Source organism: Oncorhynchus mykiss, chromosome 16 (genome assembly GCF_013265735.2).
Source record: "Oncorhynchus mykiss isolate Arlee chromosome 16, USDA_OmykA_1.1, whole genome shotgun sequence".
Lineage (NCBI taxonomy): Eukaryota > Metazoa > Chordata > Actinopteri > Salmoniformes > Salmonidae > Oncorhynchus > Oncorhynchus mykiss.
In genome coordinates, this window is record NC_048580.1 from 31,393,292 (window position 1) to 31,414,006 (window position 20,715).

Below are 20,715 nucleotides of genomic sequence, written 5' to 3' on the forward strand. Positions count from 1 at the left end.
GTTGACATCACCCAACCCTATATTGTACTATGCTACACTGAAAAGAAAGTGTCAATAATCTGAATCACAATATTGCCCATATGAGGAAAGTTCATTCCAGAACATCAAGGTTCCTTCGCTGACAATTTACAGATATTGCTTATTGTATTTGTAATTCAGCATTCCAATTGGCCTCCATTACTTATTTAGTGAAGTATTTTTGACCAGGTCCCATGTCAATGTAGCCTACATAAACTCATCCTCACTCTGAATTGACTTTCACATACAGCTTAGTTACTTTCAACTAGTCAATGTTATTTAGGTAGTCTACGCAAATGAGTATGGACGCTGATCAATGTCTAAATGTGTTGACCTGATATCTCAGTTGAAACGAACACAGCTTGTTTCCAAAGCTAAGCAGGGTACATAGAGGTAGGTATTTGGATGGTAGACTTGTTCTCACTGAAATCGGCCTCGCAGCCTTCGTCAGAGCTTTATGTTTTATGTATCGGCCATGAGGCCCCTAAATACAGTGCCTTGCGAAAGTATTCGGCCCCCTTGAACTTTGCGACCTTTTGCCACATTTCAGGCTTCAAACAAAGATATAAAACTGTATTTTTTTGTGAAGAATCAACAACAAGTGGGACACAATCATGAAGTGGAACGACATTTATTGGATATTTCAAACTTTTTTAACAAATCAAAAACTGAAAAATTGGGCGTGCAAAATGATTCAGCCCCCTTAAGTTAATACTTTGTAGCGCCACCTTTTGCTGCGATTACAGCTGTAAGTCGCTTGGGGTATGTCTCTATCAGTTTTGCACATCGAGAGACTGAAATTTTTTCCCATTCCTCCTTGCAAAACAGCTCGAGCTCAGTGAGGTTGGATGGAGAGCATTTGTGAACAGCAGTTTTCAGTTCTTTCCACAGATTCTCGATTGGATTCAGGTCTGGACTTTGACTTGGCCATTCTAACACCTGGATATGTTTATTTTTGAACCATTCCATTGTAGATTTTGCTTTATGTTTTGGATCATTGTCTTGTTGGAAGACAAATCTCCATCCCAGTCTCAGGTCTTTTGCAGACTCCATCAGGTTTTCTTCCAGAATGGTCCTGTATTTGGCTCCATCCATCTTTCCATCAATTTTAACCATCTTCCCTGTCCCTGCTGAAGAAAAGCAGGCCCAAACCATGATGCTGCCACCACCATGTTTGACAGTGGGGATGGTGTGTTCAGCTGTGTTGCTTTTACGCCAAACATAACGTATTGCATTCTTGCCAAAAAGTTCAATTTTGGTTTCATCTGACCAGAGCACCTTCTTCCACATGTTTGGTGTGTCTCCCAGGTGGCTTGTGGCAAACTTTAAACAACACTTTTTATGGATATCTTTAAGAAATGGCTTTCTTCTTGTCACTCTTCCATAAAGGCCAGATTTGTGCAATATACGACTGATTGTTGTCCTATGGACAGTCTCTCACCTCAGCTGTAGATCTCTGCAGTTCATCCAGAGTGATCATGGGCCTCTTGGCTGTATCTCTGATCAGTCTTCTCCTTGTATGAGCTGAAAGTTTAGAGGGACGGCCAGGTCTTGGTAGATTTGCAGTGGTCTGATACTCCTTCCATTTCAATATTATCGCTTGCACAGTGCTCCTTGGGATGTTTAAATCTTGGGAAATCTTTTTGTATCCAAATCCGGCTTTAAACTTCTTCACAACAGTATCTCGGACCTGCCTGGTGTGTTCCTTGTTCTTCATGATGCTCTCTGCGCTTTTAACGGACCTCTGAGACTATCACAGTGCAGGTGCATTTATACGGAGACTTGATTACACACAGGTGGATTGTATTTATCATCATTAGTCATTTAGGTCAACATTGGATCATTCAGAGATCCTCACTTAACTTCTGGAGAGAGTTTGCTGCACTGAAAGTAAAGGGGCTGAATCATTTTGCACGCCCAATTTTTCAGTTTTTGATTTGTTCAAAAAGTTTGAAATATCCAATAAATGTCGTTCCACTTCATGATTGTGTCCCACTTGTTGTTGATTCTTCACAAAAAAATACAGTTTTATATCTTTATGTTTGAAGCCTGAAATGTGGCAAAAGGTCGCAAAGTTCAAGGGGGCCGAATACGTTCGCAAGGCACTGTATACCCCTGTTCTTAAAGGCCGCAGAGTCTGCAACACCACTAAGCAAGGGGCACCATGAAGACCAAGGAGCTCTCCAAACCAGTCATGGACAAAGTTGTGGAGAAGTACAGATCAGGGTTGGGTTAAAAAAAAATATCCAAAACATTGAACATCCCAAGGATCCATTTTCTAAAAATTGAAAGAATATGGCACCACAACAAACCTGCCAAGAGAAGGCCGCCCACCAAAACTCACAGACCAGGCAAGGAGGGCATTAATCAGAGAGGCAATAAAGAGACCAACGATAACACTGAAGGAGCTGCAAAGCTCCACAGCGGAGATTGGAGTAACTGTCCATAGAACCACTTTAAGCCGTATACTCGACAGAGCTGGGCTTTACGGAAGAAAAAAATAAGCAAATACATTTGGTGTTCGGCCAAAAGGCATGTAGGAGACTCCCCAATCATATGGAAGAAGGTACTCTGGTCAGATGAGACTGAAATTTAGCTTTTTGGCTATCAAGGAAAATTATATGTCTGGCGCAAACCAACAACTCCCCCCAAGACACCATCCCCACAGTGAAGCATAGTGGGGGCAGAATCATGCTATGGGGATGGTTTTCATCAGCAGGGATTGGGAAACTGGTCAGAATTGAAGGAATGATGGATGGCGCTAAATACAGGAAAATTCTTGAGGGGAACCTGTTTGTCTTCCAGAGATTTGAGACTGGGACAGAGCTTCACCTTCCAGCAGGACAATGCCCCTAAGTATATTTCTAAAGCAACACTCGAGTGGTTTAAGGGGAAACATTTAAATCTCTTGGAATGGCCTAGTCAAAGCCCAGACCTCAATCCAATTGAGAAACTGTGGTATGACAAAGATTGCTGTACACCAGCGGAACCCATCCAATTTGAAGGAGCTGGAGCAGTTTGTCTTGAAGAATGGGCAAAAATCCCAGTGACTAGATGTGCCAAGCTTATTGAGACATACCCCTAGAGACTTGCAGCTGTAATTGCTGCAAAAGGTGGCTCTACGAAGTATTGACTTTGGGGGGTGAATAGTTAACCACACTCAAGTTTGCATTGTTTTATTTCTTGTTTGTTCCCCAATAAAACATATATTGCTTCTTCAATGTGGTATGCATGTTGTGTAAATGAAATGATACAAACCCCCCAAAAATCTATTTTATTTCCAGGTTGTAAGGCAACAAAATAGGAAAAATGCCAAGGGGGGTGAATACTTTTGCAAGCCACTGTAATTAAATCTAAAATTCAACCACCCACTTGAATTACGTTTCTATTTGGAATTTAACACCATTTCAATGGTTACATAGTTCTGATGATTTTGTTGAAATTATATTGATGAAACAACCTGTTAGTCAAGTTAAAGGAAGACTCAGCAAAATGACGTTGCCATGGCAGATATTGAGATGAGTGAGATGCAAGACTTCGCTCAAACACACAGTATCTGCGCATGTGCACGGGTTCACTTAAAGCTGTTCACATTGTGATAGCCACTCGACCAAAAACAGCAATGAAGTGTCATGTACTGTCATGTTGTCTTGTCTCTGTCCTTTCCCTTCACCCTGTCTCCCTCTGCTGGTCGTGTTAGGTTACCTTTTCTCCCCCGCTTTCCCCCAGCTGTCCCTTGTCTCCTCTAACTACCCATTCACCCCGTTCCCCACCTGTTCCCTTTTTCCCTCTGATTAGGTCCCTATATCTCTCTCTGTTTCTGCTCCTGTCCTTGTCGGATTCTTGTTTGTTTGTGTCATTCATGCCTGAACCAGACTGTCGTCATGTTTGCTGTAACCTTGTCCTGTCCTGTCGGAATCTGCCGGTCCATCTGAGCCTACCTATGTTTGGTAATTAAAGAAGCTCTGTTTAAGTTGATTCGCTTTTGGGTCCTCATTCACGCACCGTAACAGAAGAATCCGACCAAGAATGGACCCAGCGACTTCGGATCCTCTCCACTCAGCCGTCGAGATCCAGGGAGCGATGCTAGGCAGACACAAGCAGGAATTGTCTGCTGCTCGACATGCCGTTGAGACCCTGGCCACCCAAGTCTCCAACCTCACAGAACAGGTTCACCATCTCCGCCTCGATCCACCGGCCACTTCCAGGGCTTTCGAATCTCCGGAGCCCAGAATCAATAACCCGCCGTGTTACTCTGGGGAGCCCACTGAATGCCGCTCGTTCCTCACCCAGTGTGATATTGTGTTTTCTCTCCAGCCCAACACTTACTCCAGGAGCACTGCTCGTGTCGCCTACGTCATATCTCTCCTTATTGGACGGGCTCGTGAGTGGGGCACGGCAATCTGGGAGGCAAGGGCTGAGTGTACTAACCAGTATCAAGACTTTAAGGAGGAGATGATACGGGTTTTTGATCGATCTGTTTTTGGGGAGGAGGCTTCCAGGGCCCTGTCTTCCCTATGTCAAGGCAATCGATCCATAACAGACTACTCTATTGAGTTTCGCACTCTTGCTGTCTCCAGTGGCTGGAACGAGCCGGCCTTGCTCGCTCGTCTTCTGGAGGGTTTCCGCGCAGAGGTAAAGGATGAGATTCTCTCCCGGGAGGTTCCTTCCAGCGTGGATTCCTTGATTGAACTCGCTATTCGCATTGAGCGACGGGTTGATCTTCGTCACCGAGCTCGTGGAAAGGAGCTCGCGCTCTCCGTCGCCTCCCTCTCCGCATCACTACCATCTTCCTCTGCCGGCTCGGGTGCTGAGTCCATGCAGCTGGGAGGTATCCGCATCTCGACTGAGGAGAGGGAACGGAGAATCACCAACCGCCTCTGTCTCTATTGCGGTTCCGCTGGTCATTTTGTCACTTCATGTCCAGTAAAAGGCCAGAGCTCGTCAGTAAGCGGAGGGCTACTGGTGAGCGCTACTACTCCTGTCTCTCCTTCAAGATCCTGCACTACCTTGTCGGTCCATCTACGCTGGACCGGTTCGTCAGCTTCCTGCAGTGCCTTAATAGACTCTGGGGCGGAGGGCTGTTTTATGGACGAGACCTGGGCTCGGGAACATGACATTCCTCTCAGACAGTTAAAGGAGCCCACGGCCTTGTTCGCCCTGGATGGTAGTCCTCTCCCCAGGATTCAGCGTGAGACGCTACCTTTAACCCTCACTGTTTCTGGTAATCATAGTGAAACCATTTCTTTTTTAATTTTTCGTTCACCTTTTACACCTGTTGTTTTGGGCCATCCCTGGCTAGTTTGTCATAATCCTTCCATTAATTGGTCTAGTAATTCTATCCTCTCCTGGAACGTCTCTTGTCATGTGAAATGTTTAATGTCTGCTATCCCTCCTGTTTCCTCTGTCTCTTCTTCACAGGAGGAGCCTGGTGATTTGACAGGGGTGCCGGAGGAATATCACGATCTGCGCACGGTGTTCAGTCGGTCCAGGGCCACCTCTCTTCCTCCACACCGGTCGTATGATTGTAGTATTGATCTCCTTCCGGGAACCACCCCCCCCCGGGGTAGACTATACTCTCTGTCGGCTCCCGAACGTAAGGCTCTCGAAGATTATTTGTCTGTAGCTCTTGACGCCGGTACCATAGTCCCCTCCTCCTCTCCCGCCGGAGCGGGGTTTTTTTTTGTCAAGAAGAAGGACGGGTCTCTGCGCCCCTGCATAGATTATCGAGGGCTGAATGACATAACAGTGAAGAATCGTTATCCGCTTCCTCTTATGTCTTCAGCCTTCGAGATCCTGCAGGGAGCCAGGTTTTTCACTAAGTTGGACCTTCGTAACGCTTACCATCTCGTGCGCATCAGGGAGGGGGACGAGTGGAAGACGGCGTTTAACACTCCGTTAGGGCACTTTGAATACCGGGTTCTTCCTTTCGGCCTCGCTAACGCTCCAGCTGTCTTTCAGGCATTAGTCAATGATGTCCTGAGAGACATGCTGAACATCTTTGTTTTCGTTTACCTTGACGATATCCTGATTTTTTCACCGTCACTCCAGATTCATGTTCAGCACGTTCGACGTGTCCTCCAGCGCCTTTTAGAGAATTGTCTTTTTGTGAAGGCTGAGAAGTGCACTTTTCATGCCTCCTCCGTCACATTTCTCGGTTCTGTTATTTCCGCTGAAGGCATTAAGATGGATCCCGCTAAGGTCCAAGCTGTCATTGATTGGCCCGTCCCTAAGTCACGCGTCGAGCTGCAGCGCTTTCTCGGCTTCGCGAACTTCTATCGTCGTTTCATCCGTAATTTCGGTCAGGTGGCAGCTCCTCTCACAGCCCTTACTTCTGTCAAGACGTGCTTTAAGTGGTCCGTTTCCGCCCAGGGAGCTTTTGATCTCCTCAAGAATCGTTTTACATCCGCTCCTATCCTTGTTACACCTGACGTTTCTAGACAGTTCGTTGTCGAGGTTGACGCGTCAGAGGTGGGAGTGGGAGCCATCCTTTCTCAGCGCTCCCTCTCTGACGACAAGGTCCACCCATGCGCGTATTTTTCTCATCGCCTGTCGCCGTCGGAACGTAACTATGATGTGGGTAACCGCGAACTGCTCGCCATCCGGTTAGCCCTAGGCGAATGGCGACAGTGGTTGGAGGGGGCGACCGTTCCTTTTGTCGTTTGGACTGACCATAGGAACCTTGAGTACATCCGTTCTGCCAAACGACTTAATGCGCGTCAGGCGCGTTGGGCGCTGTTTTTCGCTCGTTTCGAGTTCGTGATTTCTTATCGTCCGGGCTCTAAGAACACCAAGCCTGATGCTTTGTCTCGTCTCTTCAGTTCTTCAGTAGCCTCCACTGACCCTGAGGGGATTCTCCCTGAGGGGCGTGTTGTCGGGTTGACTGTCTGGGGAATTGAGAGGCAGGTAAAGCAAGCACTCACTCAAACTCCGTCGCCGCGCGCTTGTCCTAGGAACCTTCTTTTCGTTCCCGTTCCTACTCGTCTGGCCGTTCTTCAGTGGGCTCACTCTGCCAAGTTAGCCGGCCACCCTGGCGTTCGGGGTACGCTTGCTTCCATTCGCCAGCGTTTCTGGTGGCCCACCCGGGAGCATGACACGCGTCGTTTCGTGGCTGCTTGTTCGGTCTGCGCGCAGACTAAGTCCGGTAACTCTCCTCCTGCCGGCCGTCTCAGGCCGCTTCCTATTCCCTCTCGACCGTGGTCTCACATCGCCTTAGATTTTGTCACCGGACTGCCTTCGTCAGCGGGGAAGACTGTTATTCTTACGGTTGTCGATAGGTTCTCTAAGGCGGCTCATTTCATTCCCCTTGCTAAGCTTCCTTCTGCTAAAGAGACGGCACAAATCATCATCGAGAATGTTTTCAGAATTCATGGCCTTCCGTCAGACGTCGTTTCGGACAGAGGTCCGCAATTCACGTCTCAATTTTGGAGGGAGTTTTGCCGTTTGATTGGGGCTTCCGTCAGTCTCTCTTCCGGCTTTCACCCCCAGTCTAACGGTCAAGCAGAACGGGCCAATCAGACTATTGGTCGCATCTTACGCAGTCTTTCTTTTCGCAACCCTGCGTCTTGGTCAGAACAGCTCCCCTGGGCAGAATACGCCCACAACTCGCTTCCTTCGTCTGCGACTGGGCTATCTCCTTTTCAGAGTAGCCTCGGGTACCAGCCTCCGTTGTTCTCATCTCAGTTCGCCGAGTCCAGCGTCCCCTCCGCTCAGGCTTTTGTCCAACGTTGCGAGCGCACCTGGAAGAGGGTCAGGTCTGCACTTTGCCGTTATAGGGCGCAGACTGTGAGAGCTGCTAATAAGCGTAGAACTAAGAGCCCTAGATATTGTCGCGGTCAGAGAGTTTGGCTCTCCACTCAGAACCTTCCCCTTAAGACGGCTTCTCGCAAGTTGACCCCGCGGTTCATTGGTCCATTCCGTATCTCTCAGGTCATTAATCCTGTCGCAGTGCGACTTCTTCTTCCGCGATATCTTCGTCGCGTCCACCCGGTCTTCCATGTCTCCTGTGTTAAGCCCGTTCTTCGCGCCCCCGCTCGTCTTCCCCCCCCCCCCCCCCCCATCCTTGTCGAGGGCGCACCTATCTACAGGGTCCGTAAAATCTTGGACATGCGTCCTCGGGGCCGTGGTCATCAGTACCTAGTTGACTGGGAGGGGTACGGTCCTGAGGAGAGGAGTTGGGTTCCCTCTCGGGACGTGCTGGACCGTGCGCTGATTGATGATTTCCTCCGTTGCCGCCAGGTTTCCTCCTCGAGTGCGCCAGGAGGCGCTCGGTGAGTGGGGGGGTACTGTCATGTACTGTCATGTTGTCTTGTCTCTGTCCTTTCCCTTCACCCTGTCTCCCTCTGCTGGTCGTGTTAGGTTACCTTTTCTCCCCCGCTTTCCCCCAGCTGTCCCTTGTCTCCTCTAACTACCCATTCACCCCGTTCCCCACCTGTTCCCTTTTTCCCTCTGATTAGGTCCCTATATCTCTCTCTGTTTCTGCTCCTGTCCTTGTCGGATTCTTGTTTGTTTGTGTCATTCATGCCTGAACCAGACTGTCGTCATGTTTGCTGTAACCTTGTCCTGTCCTGTCGGAATCTGCCGGTCCATCTGAGCCTACCTATGTTTGGTAATTAAAGAAGCTCTGTTTAAGTTGATTCGCTTTTGGGTCCTCATTCACGCACCGTAACATGAAGTTGAGCCTCATGCTTTAACGCTCTTAGTTGTTGCGGAAATGTACCTACTACGCTGTTTACTTTCTGCATTTATGCCATATAACTGAATCTAAGTCCATGTATATAAATTGAAGTTTTACCCTGATTTCAATGTTTACAACACTGGTTGAAATTAGATGAAAACAATACTGGTTAATGACTTTTTCAAATCCAATGTATTTACCATGATGATTCCACATCACAATACATTGACAAATTATGTTGATTCAACCTATGTGTGCCCAGTGGGAATTGAGCCTGGGGACGAGGTTATCTCCAACTAGGAGTGTCACAACTGCCACCATTCACTTAATGAATGACAGTTAAACCTCAAGGTATTTATCTTGGCCCAGCAGCTCTGCAGACTCAAAATAGACTATCTGTGGCTGGGGATTTACCATGGCCTGTTAGTTCTCAGTCAGTCAGCACAGCCCAGACCTCTACAGTCAATACAGCCTGCTGGTCGTCAACAGTGTGAAGGAAGATCTATGGCCCCGCACACACTCAGGTTTCACAATTGGATGTACAACTGATTTTTTTTGTTGATACAATAGAGAGTAGGTCTGCACAAAAATCTTTACACAACCATTGTGTGGTGTCTCCACAACGTTTATGTAATTATTTGTGTGCAGCTCTGTTGTATAAAAACAGTTGCGTCAAATGCTGTATACATCAGTGGTAAAAACAATGTGTGGGACTAGATCATCCATGGCTCTCGAACTAGTCTCTTTCCAACAGACGTCTTAAAGCAGCACGCTCTGAGACTGCATGCAAGGCTACTCTCTACCAGCACCTATACCCAGATATCCTTACATGGCTTTAGTCAGTGGGTTTGGATGGATGATTTCAAAGAGAAAGTTCGATTGCCCATATCACTCCCATAGATTTTTAGCTAGCGGTGGCTAAATTTAGCTGAAGTTTGTATTGGTTGTTTTCGGTGGTCCCTTAACCTAACATCAAGTTGTAAAACCCTGAACTTCCTCTTTAAATGGTCCAACCACAGAGGTCTGAGAGGACCTATGGTGCTGTTGTAGGATCTGATCAATTACCATTGACCTATATCCCATCATGGGTCAGCTCCCTGTTATCCTCAACTTGAAGATCACTGATCTGTTATTATGTCACAATATTATGTGACCTATTACACTTATATTGCACTTTGTTTTGCATATTTCATTAGTATGCAGAGAGGTTGAGTTGTATAAATGTGACAGAATAACAGTTCTGTGTTTAATAAAACTCTTTCAGTTTAAAGAGACAGTGTTTTGGCAGGTCGGAGACAACTTAATTATAGCCATACAATTACCATATGAGTAATGTACATGTACATTGTGCAATTACAAAAGAGAGCATGACAAAAGTCCTACCGCATTAGAAAAAGCCAGAGAACTGAGGACTAGGAGCCTGGGACGGTTCAATGCTTGAGATAACTAGGTCTAATCGTCCTTATGTAACGAGCCACATTCAATCCCAGGGATGAATAGGACAGAGAGAGAGAATAACGTTTAATTGGATCAAGGCTCAGAGTTGCAGGTGTGACAAGATTAGTTCTTTACCAAATCGATTTCAGTCAGAGGTACAGTATATGTGTGTGCCAAATGACATCCTATTCTCTAGTGCACTACTTTTGACCAGAATCCATAGGGCTCTGGTCAAAAGTGGTGCACTATGTAGGGAATATGGTGCCATTTGGGACGCACAGATATTTAATTGGTCCTCAGACCACCTCATCTAAAGTAGGTTTAGGCCACACAGGCCAGGCTGGTTTGCATGCCAGGTAACGGTGTTTGGCGTTATCATGGCTTGTGTTTGTCTCCCTATGTGAGAAGCTGCGAGTTATAAACCATTCGTATTTGAAAGTGAAATGCATGCACAGTGCCAAGATGAGCTTTTCTCTGCATGCAATGAGTTCCTTTATAGACAGTCACGCACAAATACCATGTGGGGTTTGTGTCCTGTGTCTGTGTGTACGTGTACACGTGTGCATGTGAACAGTATTTGCATGTGCAGGAGTGGCACTGTGGGAGTATGTTACAACCAATTTTTCTGGAGACAACACATCAGAAAGTACTCTATCACAGAGATCTCAATAGAACCATGCACACATTTTTAGCATAATGAGTATGTCTGGATGACATACGTGTAGGAGGGAGCATGTTGCAACAACAATGCAAATTAAGTTAAAGTGGGTGTCCCAAATGGTACCCTATTCCATATATAGTACACTACTTTTGGCTAAGGCTCATAGGGCTATGGTCAATAGTAGTGCACTGTGAAGGGTTTCAACTGTTTCAACAACTTTCAACTGTTCTGCCTGCGGCTATGGAATCCTGACCTGTTCACCGGATGTGCTACCTGTCCCAGACCTGTTTTCAACTCTCTAGAGACAGCAGGAGCGGTAGAGATACTCTTAATGATCGGCTATGAAAAGCCAACTGACATTTAATCCTGAGGTGCTGACTTGCTGCCCCCTCGACAACTACTGTGATTATTATTATTTGACCATGCTGGTCATTTATGAACATTTGAACATCTTGGCCATGTTCTGTTATAATCTCCACCCGGCACAGCCAGAAGAGGACTGGCCACCCCTCATAGCCTGGTTCATCTCTAGGTTTCTTCCTAGGTACTGGCCTTTCTAGGGAGTTTTTTCTAGCCACCGTGCTTCTACACCTGCATTGCTTGCCGTTTGGGGTTTTAGGCTGGGTTTCTGTACAGCACTTTGATATATCAGCTGATGTAAGAAGGGCTATATTTGAGAGACCTAAGACAACATGGCATGGTAGCAACACATGACAACAACATGGTAGCAACACAACATGGTAGCAGCACAAAACATGGTACAAACATTATTGGGCACAGACAACAGCACAAAGGGCAAGAAGGTGGAGACAATACACCACGCAAAGCAACCACAACTGTCAGTAAGAGTGTCCATGATTGAGTTTTTGAATGAAGAGCTTGAGATAAAACTGTCTAGTTTGAGTGTTTGTTCCAGCTTGGTCCAGTCGCTAGCTGCAATAAACTGAAAAGACCCAGAGATGTGTGCACTTTGGGGACCTTTAACTGAATGTGACTGGCAGAACGGGTGTTGTATGTGGAGGATGAGGGCTGCAGTAGATATCTCAGATAGGGGGGAGTGAGGCCTAATACCCTGACGACACTGCTCGCATCGCGTGAGCGAGCATTGCAAAATAAATGTAGAAATCTATGTTATTAATTTACTGCACCCACACTGCTCACCCGCATCAGCGAGCATCTGCGTTGCCAAGGGCTAAAATAATCTATTTCTGACGCAGATCGCGCTGCAAGTCCTGCCTCTCCCATCTCCTCATTGGTTTATATAAGCAGGTACCCACGTGCCATCTCCTCATTGGTTATTCCCACCTGGGTGATTGAAAGACAAACTGTTTTGCCGGTTGTCGTGGTAATACTATGAAATTTTAGATGCCAATCACTATATAAGTTCAAAGATGAAAAAGCCTGGAAGGAGGAGAGATGACTAGAAATGATTCGGTTGACCGTTTTATGTGTGGATTAATTGTCAGAGTAGAGGACCTTGTGCATTTCAGGTAAAATAACAACCTAATGTTTATGTCCAAGGACAAATTAGCTAGCAACAGCAAATTGCTAAATTGCCATAAATGTTTAATGCTTTTCGACCTGTCCCCAAATGAATGTCATTGGTTCAGAGTTTGTTTTGATATTTTAACCTGCGTGTCGGGATCGCGTTTGGTGTAGGGGGACAAAATAAATGTATGCACGATGGCGCACGTGCGCAGCCGGTTTGGGTTCCGTGTAAGAGTGTTTTATAAATTAACATCAACCAGTGGGTCTTGCAATGGGTTTACAGAGTTTACAGAGTATAGAGTGCAGTGATGCTTCCTATAAGGGGCATTGGTGGAAAATCTGATGGCCGAATGGTAAAGAACATCTAGCCGCTCAAGAGCACCCTTACCTGCCGATCTATGAATGATGTCTCCGTAATCTTTTTGATTTATCTCATTTACAACTGCGAACCTGGCGTAATCTAGCGTAGGTAGGATGGTCATTGAATCAGGGTTAATTTGGCAGCTGGGGTGAGAGGAGCGATTACAATAGAGGAAACAAGTCTAGATTTAACTTTAGCCTGTGCTGAGAGATGGACAGTGTCTAGCCATACTCCCAAGTACTTGTAAGAGGTGACCATCTCAAGCTCTTCACCCTCAGAGGTATTAATCACACCTGTGGGGAGAGGAACATTCTTCACATGACCTTTGTTTTGAAGGTGTTCAGAACAAGGTTAAGGGTAGAGACACTAAGAAAGCTTGGTTGTAAAGCATTTAACACAACATTTGGGGAGGGGCGAGCTGAGTATAAGACTATCATTTGCATATAAATTGATGAGAGAGCTTCCTACTGCCTGAGCTATGTTGTTGATGTAAATTGAGAAGAGCGTAGGGCCAAGGATTAAGCCTTGGGGTACTCCCTTGGTTTTCTGACTTTATACACTACACTCTTTGAGAGAGGTAGTTAGCAAACCAGGCCAAAGAACCCTCAGAGACACCAATACTCCTTAAGAATGGAATGGTCTACCATATCAAAAGCTTTTTGCCAACTCAATAAAATTAGCAGCACAATATTGCTTAAAATCAAGGGAAATGGTGACATCATTGAGGACCTTTAACCTTTCTGATCTCCCCATCCCGGATCCGGGATCGTGAATACAGACTCAAGCTCATTACCATAACGCAACGTTAACTATTCATGAAAATCGCAAATGAAATGAAATAAATATGCTAGCTCTCAAGCTTAGCCTTTTGTTAACAACACTGTCATCTCAGATTTTCAAAATATGCTTCTCAACCATTGCAAAACAAGCATTAGCATTCAGCTGGCAACATTTACACAAAAAAACAGAAAAGCATTCAAATAAAATCATTTACCTTTGAAGAACTTCAGATGTTTTCAATGAGGAGACTCTCAGATAGCAAATGTTCAGTTTTTCCTGAAAGATTATTTGTTTAGGACAAATCGCTCCGTTTTCTGCGTCACGTTTAGCTATGAAAAAACCCCTGTATCCAGGATTGTGTAAATCTATCAGCAAGCTCATTAGCATAACACAACGTTAACTATTTATGAAAATCGCAAATGAAATGAAATAAATATGCCATCTCTCAAGCTTAGCCTTTTGTAAACAACACTGTCATCTCAGATTTTCAAAATATGCTTCTCAACCATAGGAAAACAATCATTTGTGTAAAAGTAGCTAGCTAGCGTTAGCATTTCGCGTTAGCATTTAGCGTTAGCATTAGCGTTAGCATCCAGCACGCAACATTAACAAAAACATAAAAGCCTTCAAATAAAATAATTTACCTTTGAAGAACTTCTGATGTTTTCAATGAGGATACTCTCAGTTAGATAGCAGATGCTCAGTTTTTCCAAAAAGATTCCTTGTGTATTAGAAATAGCTCCGTTTTATACATCACATTTGGCTACCAAAAAAAATCCGAAAATTCAGTCCTCAAAACGCGAACTTTTTTCCAAATTAACTCCATAATATCGACTGAAAACATGGCAAACGTTGTTTAGAATCAATCATCAAGGTGTTTTTCACATATCTCTTCATTGATACATCGTTCTTGGACACATGCTTTCTCCCCTGAATCAAATGGTAAAGTAGAAGCAGCTGGCAATTGCGCACTGAATTTGACGCAGGACACCAGGCGGACACTTGGAAAATGTAGTCTCTTATGGTCAATCTTCCAATGATATGCCTACAAATACGTCACAATGCTGCTAAGACCTTGGGCGAACGACAGAAAGTGTAGGCTCATTCGTTGCGCAATCACAGCCATATAAGGAGAGAATGGAAAACAGAGCTTCAGAAATTCTGCTAATTCCTGGGTGATGCATCATCTTGGTTTCGCCTGTAGAATGAGTTCTGGGGCACTTACAGACAAAATCTTTGCAGATTCTGAAACTTCAGAGTGTTTTCTTTCCAAAACTGTCAAGAATATGCATAGTCGAGCATCTTTTCGTGACAAAATATCGCGCTTAAAACGGGAACGTTTTTTATCCAAAAATGAAATAGCGCCCCTAGAGCTCTAACAGGTTAAGGTTTCAGTGAAACATCCATAACCTGAGCGGAAACCAGATTGCATACCCGAGATAATAGTATAGACATTGAAAGCCAGTCAGTTGATTATGGACAAGTTTTTTTAAAAACTGGGCAAAATAGGCCTATAACAGTTAGGATCAGCTTGATCTCCCCCTTTACATAAATTACGAACTGTGACTGCCTTCCAAGCAACAGGAACCTTCCCAGAAAGGAGTGACAGGCTTGGCGATGATATGGTCAGCAACCTTAAAGAAGAAAGGGTCTAACCATCTGACCCAGATGTTTTTTGGGGGTCAAGTTTTAGGAGCTTCTTTAGCACCTCAGACTGCCTGCAGGGAGAGAATTTGTTGCGGGGCAGAGGACAATGAGGGAAAATCATCAGGCATAGTCGGGGTGGGAGATGAGGAAATATTGGACGGGCAAGGAGGCATGGCTGAGTCAAATAGCAATCCTGACTTAATGAAGTGGTGATTAAAGAGCTCAGCCATGTGCTTCTTGTCAGTAACAAGCACATCATCAACTTTAAGGGTCAATGGTAGCTGTGAGGAGGAGGGTTTATTCTCCAGGTCTTTAACTGTTTTCCAGAACTTCTTGGGGTTAGACCCACAGAGAGAACTGCTCCTTAAAGTACCTAACTTTGGCCTTCTGGATAGCCTGAGTGCACTTATTTCTCATTTGCTTGAACGAGAGCCAGTCAGCCTGAGTATGGGTGTGCCAAGCCTTTTGCTAAATGCAATTCTTGAGGTGGAGTAACTCTGCAAGATCACGGTCGAACCTCGGGCTGAACCTGTTTTTAATTCTAATTTTCTTTATGGGGGTGTGTTTGTTATCAAAAAATATCAAAAAAGAAGGTCCATGCTGATTCTATACCATTTTACAGAGGCCAGTTCATGAAGGAAGGCTTGCTCATGAAAGTTTTTTTAGCAAGCGTCTATGACAAATCAGGACAGGTCGTTTCACTGAGCAGCCATTACGAACACAGGCTGTAAAACAGGGATCACTAAGGTCATTACAGAAAACACCAGACTGATACCTATCACGATTATTTGTGAGGATAACATCAAGGAGAGTAGCCTTTTCTGTGTGTTTGGAGTCATTCATTATGGAGTCCCATTGCTTTAGGACTTGGTCAGGTGGTTTAAGCATGTCCCAGTTTAGGTCACCTAGCAGGACAAATTCAGACTTTGTGTAAGGGGCCAGGAGAGCGCTTTTAGGGCAGTAGGATCTGATGACCTGGCTAGCTAACTAACTAATTGGTAGTCTCGCATTCCGGACTCAGTGCGCTCCATCCCCAGTCTGAGATGATACAGCAGCTGTGGGAAAAGAGTAACTAATTGGATGATCAATCTGTTTACTATCAGATTCACATCAAGGCACTTGTCACCTTTGCACAACATGGGATAACAGGCCATCACACACTGTAGTCCTCTGGAACTTGGGTGAAGAAGCACAGACTGTGATCCATTGGGAACAGACGGCTTTAGTGACTTTGCACAGGGCTCACACTTGGGGCAGGGCTCACACATTAGTGACCAGACAATTTCAATGGAAGGAGGAGACAAGGACAAACAGCGACTTAACGGTCGCCGATGAGAGGACTAGCAACCATAATTGAAAATGTCCTAATATTATTCACTTCTGTGACACAACCACACGACAATCGATCGGGAGAGGGAAGCTTGTGCTAGCTAGCTTTGACATTGGCTAATAGTGCTGAGCGATAATTTTTGGATTCTTAAACAAGCAATTCACTGACATCGGTTACATTTTTTGTGAGCTCAATGCATAGTTTCTCTAGAGTTAAAACAGATCAAGCACCAACTGTGATGTAGTGGGGAGTTGGTTTCCAACAGGCCAATATTCCAAATAGTTTAGAGCAGAAAATGTGGTAATTAACTACAATAACCATAATCCATTGTGCACACACTTGTCCGGTCTGTGTGTCTTTCACACCTGCTAAATAAAAGAGACAGAAGAATGCAGGATCAAGAGGGATAGAGATCAGTTGCTGCTCATGGTATGTCTACCTGAAAATACTTGATCTACATGATTGATAGTTGGTATTCAGCAGTCATAAAAGTATGCCTTATTTACTTAGAAAAACTACTAAAATAATGATTTAGTCAGACAGCATAGGCAGCAGCTCAATTAAGATGAGATGATGAATTGGAAATAAAGAATAAAGTAATCAAATAAAACAAATGTAATATACACAACTTAAATATTTTATTAAAGTCATTCTGCATTTAGACTAGGGACGCAAAACACTTCATACTATTTGGCATAGCGGAACAAGAAAGCAAGAAAGAGATTGATGGCAAAACCAAGCCTGCACGACGATATGCATTGCTATGGGGATTTCAGTAAACGAACAGTGCAAATTAACATCCGGTAGAAAACAACGCTACAGTAGAAGGCAAAAGTTTAAATGAAATTAAATCTCATTTTATTTGTTACATGCGCCGAATACAACAAGTGTAGACCTTAAAGTGAAATGCTTACTTACAAGCTCTTAAACAACAATGCAGTTAAGAAAATACCTAAAAAAAGTAAGAAATAAAAGTGACAAATAATTAAAGAGCAGCAGTAAAATAACAATAACGAGGCTATATACAGCGGGTGCCGGTACAGAGTCAATGTGCGGGGGCACCGGTTAGTCGAGGTAATTGAGGTAGTATGAACATGTAGGTAGAGTTATTAAAGTGACTAAAAGAGAGTAGCAGCAGCGTAGGGGGGGGGGGGGGGGCAATGCAAATAGTCTGGGTAGCCATTTGATTAGATTTTCAGGAGTGTTATGGCTTGGGTGTAGAAGCTGTTTTAGAAGCCTCTTGGACCTAGACTTGGCGCTCCGGTACAACTTGCCGTGCTTTAGCTGAGAGAACAGTCGATGACTAGGATGGCTGGAGTCTTTGACAATTTTTAGGGCCTTTCTCTGACACCGCCTGGTATAGAACTCTAAATTACTTGAACTCTGGCGGGAAGTTCCGTCTACTGTGGCAGCTGACGGCCTTTACCGTTGTGCTCTCAGTGAAAACAAAAAAAAATATTGAATAAAAAAATTTAAAAAACGTATGTTTAAGAAAAGAATCGTACCGAAACCAAACCGAACTCAAAAAGCACTAATCCCTCAGCACTATTGTCTAACAACACAACTGCCATCATGCATGCTGTTTGAAGGCTACACTCACCCTGGGAGAGCTCAATGACTTGAATATGGATTATCGCTAAATCGGAGTCCCCAGTTACTGTACTTAGACCCTCAAATGATCTCCAGGGTTTGGTACTGTACTTACCTTTACAGGTGAAGCACTTCAGGTGGAAGTGCTTGGACTGGACACGCAGCACCTCACCCTTACATGGCTCCCCACACTTGTAGCACTGAATCAGAGGCTTCTCATTGGAATGGTGTGTGTCCTGCGCATGTGCCACTAGAATAGAACAGAGATAGACATGAACCACTATAATCACACACATTATAGGTCTGGTTTCCCACACACAGACTAATCCTAGACTTAGATTTAGAAGCATGTATAATGGAGATTCTCCATGTATACTGCTTTTTAGTCCAAGCGTGTAAAGCGTCTCAGTGCTAAAAGTGCTAGATCCAAAAGGCAAAACTGATCCTACATTAGCACTCCTACTATGAGATGCTTTAAGAATACGAGTCCTTGACTAGGCTAGGTCTGGGTGATATATATATATATATAAATTAATTCAATTAATTTGAATTTACACTACTGTTCAAAAGTTTGGGGTCACTTAGAAATGTCCTTGTTTTTGAAAGAAAAGCACATTTTTTGTCCATTAAAATAACATAACATTTAGAAATACAATGTAGACATTGTTAATGTTGTAACTGACTATTGTAGCTGGAAATTAACTGACTATTGTAGCTGGAGATTTTTATGGACTATCTACATAGGCATACAGAGGCCCATTATCAGCAACCATCACTCCTGTGTTTCAATGGCACGCTAATCCAAGTTTATAATTTTGAAAGGCTAATTGATCATTAGAAAACCCTTTTGCAATTATGTTAGCACAGCTGAAAACTGTTGTCCATTAGAGTGTCTAGAAACAGACGCCTCACAAGTTCTTAACTGGCAGCTTAATTAAATAGTACCCGCAAAACACCAGTCTCAATGTCAACAGTGAAGAGGTGACTCCGGGATGCTGGCCTTCTAGGCACAGTTACAAAGAAAAAGCCATATCTCAGTCTGGCCAATAAAAATAAAATATTAAAATTGGCAAAAGAACACAAACACTGGACAGAGAAACTTCAGTGCTGTTTACGCTGTGCACCTTCCTACTCACTCAGACACCCCTCCACCTGCCACCCACAACACAGATGAAAGATCACTTATTCCTCTCTGACAACAAGCAGTTTTAGCTCAAGAATACCAAAGTAACCTGTTTAAATGACAATTACCTGTAGCACTCACATCTGTAGCCATAAAATGCTTTGAAAGGCCGGTCTTGGCTGACATCAACACCATCATCCCAGAAACCCTGGACCCACTCCAATTTGCATACCACCCAAACAGATCCACAGGATCCTGGACTTCCTGATGGGATGCCCCCAGGTATTTTGTATTTATTATGGATACCCATTAGCTACTCTTCCTGGGGTCCAGCTAAATTAAGGAAGTTTATACAATTTTAAATACAATACATTGACTGTGTGTCCCACCATTACCAAATATACAGTACAAAATCCATGTGTACCTGTGTGTATAGTGCGTATGCTATTGTGCATGTGTGTGTGTATGCATGTGTCTGTGGCTATGTTTGTGTTGCTTCACAGTCCCCACTCTTCCATAATGTGTTTTTTTTATCTGTTTTTTAAATCTAATTGTAATGCTTGCATGAGTTACTTGATGTGGAATAGAGTTCCATGTAGTCTTGGCTCGATTTAGTACAGCACCTTCCATAGTCTGTTCTGGACTTGGGGACTGTGAAGAGACGTCTTGTAACATGTGCATGGGTGTCCGAGCTGTGTAGTTCAAACAGACAGATCGGTGCATTCAACATGTCAATACTTCTCATAAATACAAGCATTGTTGAAGTCAATCTCTCCTCCACTTTGAGCCAGGATAGATTGACATGCATATTATTAATAATATCCAGGTGATGAGTAGGCAACAACACATTTGCCGTGCTTAGTTCTCTCCTGCACTACCCATTCACCTACAACTATGTGTCCACACCATCAAGTTTGCTGACGATGCAAAGGGGATAGGCCTGATCACTGACGACTGATCGTGGACCAGGGGAAACGGAGGGCTGAGCACACCCCCATTCCCATCTATGGGGCTGTAGTGGAGCGGGTCAAGAGCTTCAAGTTCCTCAGTGTCCACATCACTAAGGATCTATCATGGGAAAAACACAACACGGTTGTGAAGAGGGTACAACAACACCTCTCCCCCCTCAGGAGACTGAAAAAAATTTGCCATGGGCCCTCAGATCCTGATAAAGTTGTACAGTTGCACCATTGAGAGCAGTGATACTGGCTGTATCACCGCTTGGTATGGTAACTGCTTGGCATTCGACCTGTAGTGCGGCCGGCCCAGTACATCACTGGGGCCAAGCTCCCTGCCATCCAGGACCTCAATACCAGGCGGTGTCAGAGGAAGGCCTGCACGGCAAGTGGTACCGATGCGGTCTGGAACCAACAGGACCCTGAACAGCTTCTACCCCCAAGCCATAAGACTACTAAATAGTTAGTCCGTGTAGCTATTTGTTTTTTTTGCACTACCTTTTTTGACTCATCACATAAACTGCTGTTACTGTTAACTATCTGCCACTTTATTCCTAGTTATATGTACATATTATTGCGAATTTTTCAGTACATATGTGGCAATTATTTATTTCAGAAGGAGCCAGCAAAACTAGTGCACTAGTTTT

At 44.5% G+C, this 20,715-nt stretch overlaps 1 protein-coding gene across 8 annotated transcripts in view; it reads right to left on the minus strand.

Annotated features, from left to right (window-relative positions):
- Nucleotides 1-20,715, minus strand: part of LOC110491807 (actin-binding LIM protein 1) — a 148,152-nt gene that overhangs the window by 79,198 nt on the left and 48,239 nt on the right. For all 8 annotated transcript variants that reach the window (XM_036946713.1, XM_021565580.2, XM_036946712.1 and 5 more), the window contains exon 2: nucleotides 18,105-18,239. In XM_036946713.1, the coding sequence (XP_036802608.1) occupies nucleotides 18,105-18,239 (135 nt within the window). The remainder of the gene's footprint in view (nucleotides 1-18,104; nucleotides 18,240-20,715) is intronic.